This window comes from Gymnoscopelus braueri (genome assembly GCF_963280865.1).
Source record: "Gymnoscopelus braueri genome assembly, chromosome: 4".
In the NCBI taxonomy this organism is placed as follows: domain Eukaryota; kingdom Metazoa; phylum Chordata; class Actinopteri; order Myctophiformes; family Myctophidae; genus Gymnoscopelus; species Gymnoscopelus braueri.
In genome coordinates this window covers 1,797,185-1,811,015 of record NC_137605.1, presented here as the reverse complement: position 1 = coordinate 1,811,015, position 13,831 = coordinate 1,797,185, and the positions used below count along the sequence as shown (strand labels likewise).

General features: G+C 45.7%; 1 protein-coding gene across 1 annotated transcript in view; it reads right to left on the bottom strand.

The window, feature by feature from the left end:
* Positions 1-13,831, bottom strand: part of fcgbp (Fc gamma binding protein) — a gene marked incomplete at both ends in the record, with an annotated part of 69,169 nt that overhangs the window by 18,404 nt on the left and 36,934 nt on the right. Inside the window, 6 exons of the mRNA XM_080427185.1 lie at positions 899-1,181; positions 5,121-5,421; positions 7,409-7,721; positions 9,745-10,177; positions 10,410-10,574; positions 12,247-12,578. Of these exons, the coding sequence (XP_080283311.1) occupies positions 899-1,181; positions 5,121-5,421; positions 7,409-7,721; positions 9,745-10,177; positions 10,410-10,574; positions 12,247-12,578 (1,827 nt within the window). The remainder of the gene's footprint in view (positions 1-898; positions 1,182-5,120; positions 5,422-7,408; positions 7,722-9,744; positions 10,178-10,409; positions 10,575-12,246; positions 12,579-13,831) is intronic.

The following is a 13,831-nucleotide window of genomic DNA, read 5'->3' as shown; positions in this document are numbered from 1 at the left end:
GTTACCTGGCACCATGTCTATATAATATATATACAGTATAATATATAGTATGTTACCTGGCACCATGTCTATATAATATATATACAGTATAATATATAGTATGTTACCTGGCACCATGTCTATATAATATATATAACTAGACCATACCCGTCGGGGGATATGAGCACCCACACTTGTTTCACGCACATGATTTGGCAACCCGGGAGCCAGCGAACACAAAAACGCTGATAAACAGCTGACATTTGGGGAAAGCGAAAAACGGGCTTCGCTGTTCCATGCTGATAGTAATGGTCAATGGCTCTGTGTGCAAATACAGATCAATTGCTCCAGCGACTGAGGAGAACCAGGCAGAAGAGATTTTGGGCTCACCACCTCAGCACACGCACAGAGCTTTGTAGAATGATAGGAGGATATATAGTACTGTACGTATATGTAAATATAATATCGTCGCCTTGCTAAACTAATGGCCTACAGTACGTCATTTTTTAAAACGTTTTTCAGGAAAAATACAAAACTGATCCAAAACAAAACTATATGATATTTCTTAATCATTTCACCCAAAATGTTTATAACAAATTATGACTATTTAAATAGAAATAACACTGTCTGTCAGTTATGTAACATAAGAGATTTAAATAGGTTTAAATAGGATTAAATCTGATTTAGGCCAAAAAATATATTAAAAAATGGCCTAAATCAGTAAATAATTTGGCCTAAGTCACACTAGGGAGTTAGGCCATTATACTAAAAGGGGAGGGAACAGCATGATCCTTTTCTATTAGGAGATAGGCCGTTTTACCAGAGGTGGCCAGTGTCATGAGGAGCTGACTTAGGCCAAAATATAATTTTCCTCATAAATGTCTTAGGCCATTAGTTTAGGAAGGTGACGATATGTTACCTGGCACCATGGCCACTCTCCAGCTGTCTCCGAACTGCAGAGCGTCGGGGGCCTTGCGTCCGTCTCTCATGGTGAGGTCGTCGGCAGCGTTTCCGTTGTAGTTTCCACACAGGCCGCACACGGCGCCCATGTAGGCGCCGGGCACGCCGACCGTCACCACGCTGCGCCAGTCGAACGTCACCGTCACGCCCGCCGCCGTCTCCACCACGGCCGTCCAGCCGCTGCGGAACACCACCAGGCGATTCTCATAGTCCACCGGCAGCTGGTACAGACCCCCGTCCACCTGGAGGGAGACGGAACCATCAGGGGAGAATATACTAGATTTATCCATTAAGACCAGGAACGCATCTGTGTCATTTTTAGATTGCTTTGGCTATTCAAAAATAGCAGACCTACAAGCTCATAGCGCGGCACTGAGTGGGGGGAGGCGGGGACATAGATTGGTGAAGCAATAGGAAGCGGCGCTGGTACAGAGCGCAAGGCTTTGGATCCGCCCCTTCAAGACCTTGGATAGGGCTGGTTCCTCCAGTCTGATACATCAGTGGTTCTCAAAGTGTGGGTTCCATGAGTGGGGTCCAAATAGACCGTTTACAGGTCTGTAACTCTGAGAGTGTACAAATGGAACCAAATGGACCCTTACAGCTCTGTAACTCTGAGAGTGTACACATAGAACCAAATGGACCCTTACGGGTCTGTAACTCTGAGAGTGTACAAATGGAACCAAATGGACCCTTACAGCTCTGTAACTCTGAGAGTGTACACATAGAACCAAATGGACCCTTACGGGTCTGTAACTCTGAGAGTGTACAAATGGAACCAAATGGACCCTTACAGGTCTGTAACTCTGAGAGTGTACACATGGAACCAAATGGACCCTTACAGCTCTGTAACTCTGAGAGTGTACAAATGGAACCAAATGGACCCTTACAGGTCTGTAACTCTGAGAGTGTACAAACGGAACCAAATGGACCCTTACAGATCTGTAACTCTGAGAGTGTACACATGGAACCAAATGGACCCTTACAGGTCTGTAACTCTGAGAGTGTACAAATGGAACCAAATGGACCCTTACAGGTCTGTAACTCTGAGAGTATACACATGGAACCAAATGGACCCTTACAGGTCTGTAACTCTGAGAGTGTTTAAATGTAACCAAATGGACCCTTACAGGTCTGTAACTCTGAGAGTGTACAAATGGAACCAAATGGACCCTTACAGGTCTGTAACTCTGAGAGTGTACAAATGGAACCAAATGGACCCTTACAGGTGTGTAACTCTGAGAGTGTACAAATGGAACCAAATGGACCCTTACAGGTCTGTAACTCTGAGAGTGTACAAATGGAACCAAATGGACCCTTACATGTCTGTAACTCTGAGAGTGTACACATGGAACCAAATGGACCCTTACAGGTCTGTAACTCTGAGAGTGTACACATGGAACCAAATGGACCCTTACAGCTCTGTAACTCTGAGAGTGTACACATGGAACCAAATGGACCCTTACGGGTCTGTAACTCTGAGAGTGTACACATGGAACCAAATGGACCCTTACGGGTCTGTAACTCTGAGAGTGTACACATGGAACCAAATGGACCCTTACAGGTCTGTAACTCTGAGAGTGTACACATGGAACCAAATGGACCCTTACAGGTCTGTAACTCTGAGAGTGTACAAATGGAACCAAATGGACACTTAACTCATTCACTGCCAGATTTATTTCTGGCTGTGTTTGCCCACTGCCAGCAATTTTGTATTTTTTTTAAAACTTTCAACAGGTTACAAAAAAATGATATTCATTATGATCGCAAGTCCAATCGTTTGTAAACAGACAGGCTATCCGTGCACGTCGCCCAGACAACAAACAGTCCGATCGACTCGGAGTCCTTCTCCTGCAGCCCAGCGTACACGCCATTTATCGTCAAAATTGGACGGTTCACTTATTGTTTCAGCTCGCCACATAAAAACTAAGCTATGGTGACTAAAACTTTGACTAAATTTGTTGATAATTTCATCAACAAAAATCAAAAATAGACTAAAATGTTAGTGAGGGATCTAGTGGAGAAGAGATCCAGTAGAACTAAAAGACAAGTCTTTTTATGTTTGGTTGTGCTCGGGTGTTGTGCTCTGAAAATAGCAGATCTACAAGCTCACAACGCGTCACGCTGCGACGCGTTGTGAGCTTGTAGATCTGCTATTTTCATCATGCAACCAAGTGTAAAATCAGCCATCACAACGCCATCAAGGCAACACCAACATACATTTTAGTCGACTAAATCAACTGTAGATTTAGTCGACTATAATCTTATTATATGTATTCAACTAAAACTAGATTAAAACTAAAACATTTCAGATGACTAAAATATGACTAAAACTGACATATCTTACCAGAACTCTATAAGGATAATCTCTACATAGTGACATATCTATAAGGATAATCTCTACATAGTGACATATCTATAAGGATAATCTCTACATAGTGACATATCTATAAGGATAATCTCTACATAGTGACATATCTATAAGGATAATCTCTACATAGTGACATATCTATAAGGATAATCTCTACATAGTGACATATCTATAAGGATAATCTCTACATAGTGACATATCCATAAGGATTATCTACATAGTGACATATCTATAGGGATAATCTCTACATAGTGACATATCTATAAGGATAATCTCTACATAGTGACATATCTATAGGGATAATCTCTACATAGTGACATATCTATAGGGATAATCTCTACATAGTGACATATCCATAAGGATTATCTACATAGTGACATATCCATAGGGATAATCTCTACATAGTGACATATCCATAGGGATAATCTCTACATAGTGACATATCCATAGGGATAATCTCTACATAGTGACATATCCATAGGGATAATCTCTACATAGTGACATATCCATAGGGATAATCTCTACATAGTGACATATCCATAGGGATAATCTCTACATAGTGACATATCCATAGGGATAATCTCTACATAGTGACATATCCATAGGGATAATCTCTACATAGTGACATATCCATAGGGATAATCTCTACATAGTGACATATCCATAGGGATAATCTCTACATAGTGACATATCCATAAGGATAATCTCTACATAGTGACATATCCATAAGGATAATCTCTACATAGTGACATATCCATAAGGATAATCTCTACATAGTGACATATCCATAAGGATAATCTCTACATAGTGACATATCCATAAGGATAATCTCTACATAGTGACATATCCATAAGGATAATCTCTACATGGTGACGTATCCATAAGGATAATCTCTACATGGTGACGTATCCATAAGGATAATCTCTACATGGTGACGTATCCATAGGGATAATCTCTACATGGTGACGTATCCATAGGGATAATCTCTACATGGTGACGTATCCATAGGGATAATCTCTACATGGTGACGTATCCATAGGGATAATCTCTACATGGTGACGTATCCATAGGGATAATCTCTACATGGTGACGTATCCATAGGGATAATCTCTACATGGTGACATATCCATAGGGATAATCTCTACATGGTGACATATCCATAGGGATAATCTCTACATGGTGACATATCCATAGGGATAATCTCTACATGGTGACATATCCATAGGGATAATCTCTACATGGTGACATATCCATAGGGATAATCTCTACATGGTGACATATCCATAGGGATAATCTCTACATGGTGACATATCCATAGGGATAATCTCTACATGGTGACATATCCATAGGGATAATCTCTACATGGTGACATATCCATAGGGATAATCTCTACATGGTGACATATCCATAGGGATAATCTCTACATGGTGACATATCCATAGGGATAATCTCTACATGGTGACGTATCCATAGGGATAATCTCTACATGGTGACGTATCCATAGGGATAATCTCTACATGGTGACGTATCCATAAGGATAATCTCTACATGGTGACGTATCCATAAGGATAATCTCTACATGGTGACATATCCATAAGGATAATCTCTACATGGTGACATATCCATAAGGATAATCTCTACATGGTGACATATCCATAAGGATAATCTCTACATGGTGACATATCCATAAGGATAATCTCTACATGGTGACATATCTATAAGGATAATCTCTACATGGTGACATATCTATAAGGATAATCTCTACATAGTGACATATCTATAGGGATAATCTCTACATAGTGACATATCTTACCAGGACTCTATAAGGATAATCTCTGCTGAGGGTGACAGAGATTCCGTACATGGTGACGGTCACAGTCTTGGTGTAGGACACGGCCTTGTTGCCTCCGCGGTGGTCGTTCTCCACCGTCACCTTGAAGGGCTCCAGGCCGTCGTCCCTCTGCGAGGAGCACAGCGCCACCAGCTGGTAGACACACGTCCCCATGAAGTCGAAGCGCCGGCCGTCGAACGTGCGGTAGTGCGGGTCGCCGGCGGCCGTGCACGTGGCGCGGCCCGTCGCCCTGCAGGCGCGCTCCCCGTCCACCAGGGTGCACCTGTTTGAATGAAGGAGATGTGATGATGATCAGTGGTGTAAAGTAACTGAGTACATTTACTCAAGTACTGTACTTAGGTACACTTTTGAGGATTTCTTTTTACTTTACTGGAGTATTTCAAATTTGCAATAGTACTTTTACTCCACTACAATTGAAAACTTGACTTACTAGTTACTTTGTAGATGTAGATTTTTATTACATACATTAACCACTTCTACAAGCAGATCTACAAGCTCAGCTTGTAGATCAAAAGATTTTAGTTTTACTTTCGGTACTTTTCATGCCAATACTTTTGTACTTTTACTCAAGTACATTTTGAATTCCGTACTCCTATTTGTAATGGAGTATTTCTACATTGCAGTATTGATACTTTTACTCAAGTAAAGAAATGTAGTACTTTTTCCAACATGTTTTACTCAGTATTATTCAGTGTTGATTTTGCCAGCAAATTGTGATGTAGTTTTAGTCATAGTCTTTTGAATACAATTCCATTTAGTTTTAATCATATTTTAGTCATCTGAAATGTTTTACTGTTAGTCTAGCTTTAGTCGACTAAATCTACAGTTGATTTAGTCGACTATAATGTATGTTTGCGGTGCCTTGATGGTGTCATAATGGATGATTTTACACTTGGTTGCATGCTGAACATAGACGATCTACAAGCTCACAACTGCGACGCGTTGTGAGCTTGTAGATCTGCTATTTTCAGAGCGCATCACCCGAGCACAACCACAAAGACTTGTCTTTTAGTTCTACTGGATCTCTTCTCCACTAGATCCCTCACTAACATGTTAGTCTAGTTTGTTGACGGAATTGTCAATATATTTAGTCATAGTTTAAGTCATCGTAGCTTAGTTTTGATCTAGTTTTTATGTAGTTTTTGTCAGTGAAAAAAGGTAGTCGACCAACATTTTTCGTCATAGTTTTAGTCGACGAAATCAACACTGGTGTTATTTTATTTTTACCAGGTGCTCCAAGAGCGCCTGAGTCTATGAACAGTCAGACCTAATCGTCATCCTAAATATTTGCATCATGTTCGACATGTTTTCAATCATTGGCTATCCTGGCTGTCCTTCACTCCTTTAAAGCCAATGGGGACACTTCCCCGTTTTGCCTGTCCTTTAAGCCAATGGGGAGACGGCCCGTCCTCCACAGTAACCGCCCTCCGCTCCCCTCCTTCAACACTGCAACAGTTGCAGACAGTGCAACTTGGCCTCAGGCAACAGAGTTAGCCTAAATGCTAGCGTGCTTCATGGGGTGCTCCTTCCATTCCGACATCTCACTACTCCGACTAGTGGCTTCCGCGTGCGGTTAGGGTTAGGGTTAGGTATAGGCAGGGGCGGCCTTTCCTATGTTTCACCCGTTTCAATTGAAACGGGCCCCGAACCTCAGGGGGCCCCCAAATTTTCTTGAAAAAAATAAAATAAATTTCGCAAACAAAATCCGCAAATTCCGCAAACAAAATCGGGGTGACCGTGTTTTGGGGCGATTTTTTATTTTATTTTATTTATTTTTTTTGGGGGGGGTGGGGGGCTGCATAGGGGGCCACATATTGTGGTTAGTAACCGTCAGAAAGGCGACATGTTGGAAAGCCGACATGTCACCGTGCTTCATTAAACCTAGTTTGGCTATTAAGTTATTGTTTGCCCATGTTCACCCTGACTTTAATCTTCGCTATTGTTGTGAAGACCCGTGTGGTGTCTAAAAATGTTGCTACCACTTATATAAAAACATTATTAGCGTCGCATATTCAATGTTGCCATGGTTGGCGAGAAAAATAAGCAATCCGAAAAACAAGCAATCAGGTCTATGAAAACAATCGCACACACACACACACACACACACACACACACACACACACACACACACACACACACACACACACACACACACACACACACACACACACACACACACACACACACACACAGCACCTGGTATAATATGACTTGTCATTTCTCTCTTGTATTTCTTCACCACAACACACCTCTGGTTCTTTCCGCAGTGCGCCTGTCGGCAGACCACCATGCCCAGGGCCGGGTCACACTCACACAGCCGCCCGCAGTGCTGGTCGGCCCAGAAGCGCTGCCCCGCCCTGTAGTAGCGGCCCTGGTAGGAGCAGCCGCAGGTCTTGGCGGGAACGCAGGCCCCGGCGCTGCGCACGTAGCCCCGGTCGCACACGCAGCTCTCCGCGCACGTGATGCCCGCCGCGCACGTGGGCCGCTCCTCCGGGAAGGGGCAGGACGGCTGGCACGGGCTGGCACACTCCTCATAGTGGCTGTGGGGCTGGCAGCTCATCGCTGGGTTTGGAACAGAAACACTCACAGTGTTAAGACCCACTGACTGAAGATGTTTGTTCAGGCTTTTATGGAAGTACATGGAACCAGGAGAGAGAGTAGGGGAGTGACATGTGTAACGCCCGGATTCGAACTCAGGTCGAGGGACAGCGAGTGCATTTTCCGGCAGCGGCAGCATCCGCGGAGCTGCCGCAGAGCTGCCGGCGGCGCCAGCTTTGGGAGTGTGCTGCGTTTGTGTAACGCAGTCCCCACCAATATTATTTACGATTCTGTGCCTATCGGTACATAACTCGGACGGCGCTTAGTCGACTAGTAGACCATCGGCCGGTCGTCGCGGGCACTCGCGCCTGGAGGCGCTCGGACGCGACTCCTTGGCCTCAAGGTCTACTGAGTCGGCGCGCCTCCGTCATGGTCCAAAACTATACTTTATCGGCGGAAAAAATAAGTTGACTGCCGCTCCTCCACCGGCAGTTCCGCGGCAGTTCCGCTGCTCCGCCGGCAGCTACCGCTCCACCGCCGGCAGCTACCGCTCCACCGCCGGCAGTCACTGCCGGGAGCTGCCGCTCCTCCACCGGCAGTTCCGCGGCAGTTCCGCAGCTGCTGCCGCTGCCGGAGAATGCACTCACTCCTTCTGCCCAGGTCTCCCGCGTGGAAATACAACATCTTGACTCATTGAGTGCCATTCACGAGTTTCACCGCTATGGTGCAACGTGCCAATCACGTCTTTCACGCGTTTTTGAAAAAAAATTGAAAAAACTAAACAAATAAATGTTTTGAAAAAAAAAATCAGAACCCAAAATATCATTATCTGAAGATTTGCAGCTCCATCCACTCCTTGTTTAACTTATAACTGAAAAAGGCTGTATCTCGCTTCCTAAGCACTTTTTTTTACTTACAAAAAAAAAAAACGCACTGGCCAGAAATAGCCAGAAATAATTCTGGCACTCAGTGAGTTCACTCTTTGACTGCCAAGGACGAGTTTTCAGTTGTTTTCCACCAGATGGCATTGTTCGCCACCCTATGGATGACGCATTCACTTCCAGATGACGACAGACCCGGAATTGACGGCATAAAAAAAAAAGCTAGTTTAATTTACTGTTTATTTCCTGTGGGGAAATGGCTACATCTCCGTTCCTCTTGCTTTACGGCTAAAAAAGCCACATAGACCAATTATTTGTTCACCAACATTGAGACTAGATGCACAGGTGATTGTTTCATACAAACAATTCTCAACCTGTTGTTTCGGGGTTTCACTGGTTTCAGAACACCCCAACCCCCTCTTGAGTGTTGACTAGTGCTGCGCGCCCTAACGAGACCTGACAGAATGGGTTTGACGCTTGCGCAGTATGACGCTTGCAACCAGTGTGACGTCGTCTGTTAAGGGGTCTATTCAAGAGGCCACAGCCGTGCAACGGATTACCGCGAGCGTTTTTTTCGAGCCCCCCGTGCGTGTAATGAGGTGATCGCCGCGAGGATGGCGTTCACGGGAAATATTCCATGATTTTTCAAAGGTAGGTAAAAACACTCATTTTAGCTGGCAGCCATAGGCGATTTTTAGAGGGGGCATGGGGGGGCACTTGCCCCCCCATGCCCCCCCCTGGTGGCCAGACAATTTATTTTGTATTTTATTATTTTATTTTTAAATATATTTTTTAGCCAATATATGGCCAGTATATGCAGAATATATGCCGCATATATGCAATATTCAGTTTCATGTAGGCCTATGTGCATATATGTGGATATATATGAAATATATGTCTCTTCTATGTCCACATATATGGATATATATATGTACATATATAGAGACATATATGTAGGCGGGCAATTTCGTATATGTCACATATATGATAAACATATATGTTGCATATATACAAACATATGTTCATATATTTTCTTTGCCCCCCCCTGGTGGCAGAGGCAAACATCGGCCGTGCTGGCAGCAGTGGCACACTATCACACCATCACTCTGGCAGCCAAAGAGTCAAGAAGAACATGAAGCGGTTGCGGCGCCGTTAGAGATACTCACGGCAGCCATACTTCTTCCTCCATCCTTTGACGACGACTCCCTCCTGTCTGCACTGCTGGCTGTAGGAGGCCAGCGCCTGGCAGAGCAGCTTCTTGGCTCCTTTGTTCAGACAGACGTCGTAGACGCAGGCGTTCATGAAGGCCTGGGGCTCCACCACGCCGTGGCACTTCCCGAACACGCCCTCCGTCTTGGCGGTCAGCGCGCCGCACGTGGCCTCCGTCTCGTACAGCTTGCGGGCGTCTCCGTCGCACGTGGGACACTTCTTCTTCTCGTCCCCCTCCCTGCAGGTGTCCCAGCAGGGGGCGCTCTTCTCGTCCTGGTCGGGGGTCCGCCAGCTCTTGCCCCAGTCGATCACGGACGGGACGCTCTGGCCGGCCGGGTCGTGCAGTTCGTCGCGCGCGTCGCCGTTGAAGTTGCCGCACAGACCGCACACCTGCAGGGGAGGAAGTTAAGTTGGTTTTTAACTTTTATTTAACCCATTAAGACCGGGAACGCAGCTGTGTCATTTTAAGATTTCTTTGGCTATTCAAAAATAGCAGATCTACAAGCTCATATCAGAGTCACTCGGTTTTGGTACAGACAAAAAAAGTACAGAGCCAATTCAGGTCCAGTTTACTAAGTCTAGAGGGTTTGTGTACTTAAGCACAGTAAATGAGTATAGGCACCTTTCCGTAGTAGCTGCTGGGCAGATGGATGACCAGCTTCCAGTTCCAGTCGTAGGAGACCTTCAGGCCGAAGTCTGTGACCAGCAGAGCAGTGTGAGCGTTCTCTGTGACGGACACCTGGCCTGAGCCCAGCTGGACAGGCAGGTTGACCACCTCTCCATCCACCTGGAGGTAAACACTACATGTTAAACCTGATGTTCTCCACCTCTCCATCCACCTGGAGGTAAACACTACATGTTAAACCTGATGTTCTCCACCTCTCCATCCACCTGGAGATGAACACTACATGTTAAACCTGATGTTCTCCACCTCTCCATCCACCTGGAGATGAACACTACATGTTAAACCTGATGTTCTCCACCTCTCCATCCACCTGGAGATGAACACTACATGTTAAACCTGATGTTCTCCACCTCTCCATCCACCTGGAGATGAACACTACATGTTAAACCTGATGTTCTCCACCTCTCCATCCACCTGGAGATAAACACTACATGTTAAACCTGATGTTCTCCACCTCTCCATCCACCTGGAGGTAAACACTACATGTTAAACCTGATGTTCTCCACCTCTCCATCCACCTGGAGGTAAACACTACATGTTAAACCTGATGTTCTCCACCTCTCCATCCACCTGGAGATAAACACTACATGTTAAACCTGATGTTCTCCACCTCTCCATCCACCTGGAGATGAACACTACATGTTAAACCTGATGTTCTCCACCTCTCCATCCACCTGGAGATGAACACTACATGTTAAACCTGATGTTCTCCACCTCTCCATCCACCTGGAGATGAACACTACATGTTAAACCTGATGTTCTCCACCTCTCCATCCACCTGGAGATGAACACTACATGTTAAACCTGATGTTCTCCACCTCTCCATCCACCTGGAGATGAACACTACATGTTAAACCTGATGTTCTCCACCTCTCCATCCACCTGGAGATAAACACTACATGTTAAACCTGATGTTCTCCACCTCTCCATCCACCTGGAGGTAAACACTACATGTTAAACCTGATGTTCTCCACCTCTCCATCCACCTGGAGGTAAACACTACATGTTAAACCTGATGTTCTCCACCTCTCCATCCACCTGGAGATAAACACTACATGTTAAACCTGATGTTCTCCACCTCTCCATCCACCTGGAGATGAACACTACATGTTAAACCTGATGTTCTCCACCTCTCCATCCACCTGGAGATGAACACTACATGTTAAACCTGATGTTCTCCACCTCTCCATCCACCTGGAGATGAACACTACATGTTAAACCTGATGTTCTCCACCTCTCCATCCACCTGGAGATAAACACTACATGTTAAACCTGATGTTCTCCACCTCTCCATCCACCTGGAGGTAAACACTACATGTTAAACCTGATGCTAGGAGGGGGAACCCCTAGCCACAAGAGCCACCGCCAAACCGTTCAGCCGACTCAGCAGCGTTCGAGTTAATGCCCCGATAAGGACCCAATTGTAACTCATATCCACCCTAGTCAACATGTCCCGTATTTACCCCCCCTCCCAGTCAACATGTCCCGTATTTACCCCCCCTCCCAGTCAACATGTCCCGTATTTACCCCCCCTCCCAGTCAACATGTCCCGTATTTACCCCCCCTCCCAGTCAACATGTCCCGTATTTACCCCCCCTCCCAGTCAACATGTCCCGTATTTACCCCCCCTCCCAGTCAAAAATCGGAATCGTGACCCCAAGAATCAGAATCGAATCGTGAGATAGCAGAAGATTCACAGCCCTAATGTTAATAATACATTATAGACATGTGGTCCATAGGAGGTGTTTCTGAAATCCCAAACTACGGCTCTTACCAAAACGCGACCGACTTGGCCCTTCAGCATGCTGACGGTGAATCCGTACACGGTCACGTCGACGTCGCGGACGTAGGACACGGCCGTGTTCCCGCGGTTGTCGTTCCTCTCGGTGACCAGGAAGGGCACCAGGCCGTCCAGGTCGGCACCGCAGGTCTTGGAGATCACGTATCTGCAGGTTCCCTGGAAGTTAAAGTTGTACCCGTCGAAGGTGTGGTAGTGAGGGTCTCCCCAGGCCCAGCAGGTGGCCGTGAAGTCTGGGACGCACACCGCCTCGCCCTTCTCTACCCGGCACTTCTCCTTCACACGGCAGTGGGCGTCTTTGCATGGATCTATAGAGAGGGTACAGATAGAGGGAAGGTTCTTAGACCCTTGGGTTCTTGGGCTTATCCTTATAGACGAAAATGTTCCTTGAAACTTCAGGTAAACAAGCCAGCCAGCCAGTCAATAGTTGCTCGGCCCTGCCACCTAGTGTCCACCTACTGTACTACACAGTGGGGGGGAAAAAAAGAAGGCTAAAGCACGCCCCTAAGGCAAAACCACACCCCTCTGCCATGGGTACCTCCAGGTCCAGATGTACCTCTGGGTACCTCAAGAGACCTGGATACCACTGTATAGTGAAAATATCAGATCTACAAGCTGATCTCAGAGGCGTGGCCACCATAGAGGCAAGGCAAACAGCTGCCTACATTGATTAATGGTAAATGGTGCATTTATATAGCGCTTTTATCCAAAGCGCTTTACATAGATTGTGCATTACATTCACACATTCACACACACATTCATACACACATTCACACACCGATGGAGGAGGAAACCATGCAAGGCACCAACCTGCTCATCAGGAGCAATTAGGGGTTCAGAGTCTTGCTCAAGGACACTTCCACACTAACTCTGGGGGAGCGCCCCAGAGTTAGTGTGGAAGTGTCCTTGAGCAAGACGCTCAACTGGGAACCTTGCGGTTTCCAGTTCACTCTACCCGGCCATTCTACCCCTGAGCCACTGTCGCCCCGGTTTACTTGCATATTGTATTTTATTCACGTTATTTTTTTCTTGTAGCCGATACGTTGCAATAGCTCTTTCTCAATAGACATATCACCCACATTTTGCCCCGCCCCAAAATGTAAATCCTGGAAACACTACTGGCTGATCTACAAACAGATCTTCAAGCTAAACATGAGAAAAAAAGAATATCAAAAATAGCTGATCTACAAACTCACACAGCGTTGCATCACGACACATTGTGAGCTTGTAGAGTGTGCGTGTGTGTGTGTTGTTACCTGTATTGTAGCATCCAGTGACTCCTCCCCTAACGCTACATGTAGTGTCTTTGGGACAGGAGTGATCTTCACACACCAGACCTCTGGCTGGGTTACACACACAACTCTGCTGACACTGCTTCTCATACACCACCTCACCAGGCTGTGTACACACACTCACACACACACACACACACACACACACACACACACACACACACACACACACACACACACACACACACACACACACACAGGTCAGTATACAACAGTAGCCCCCCCACCACCACCGTAGAAATGCTCTGTTACCAGTAAAAGCCCTCTGT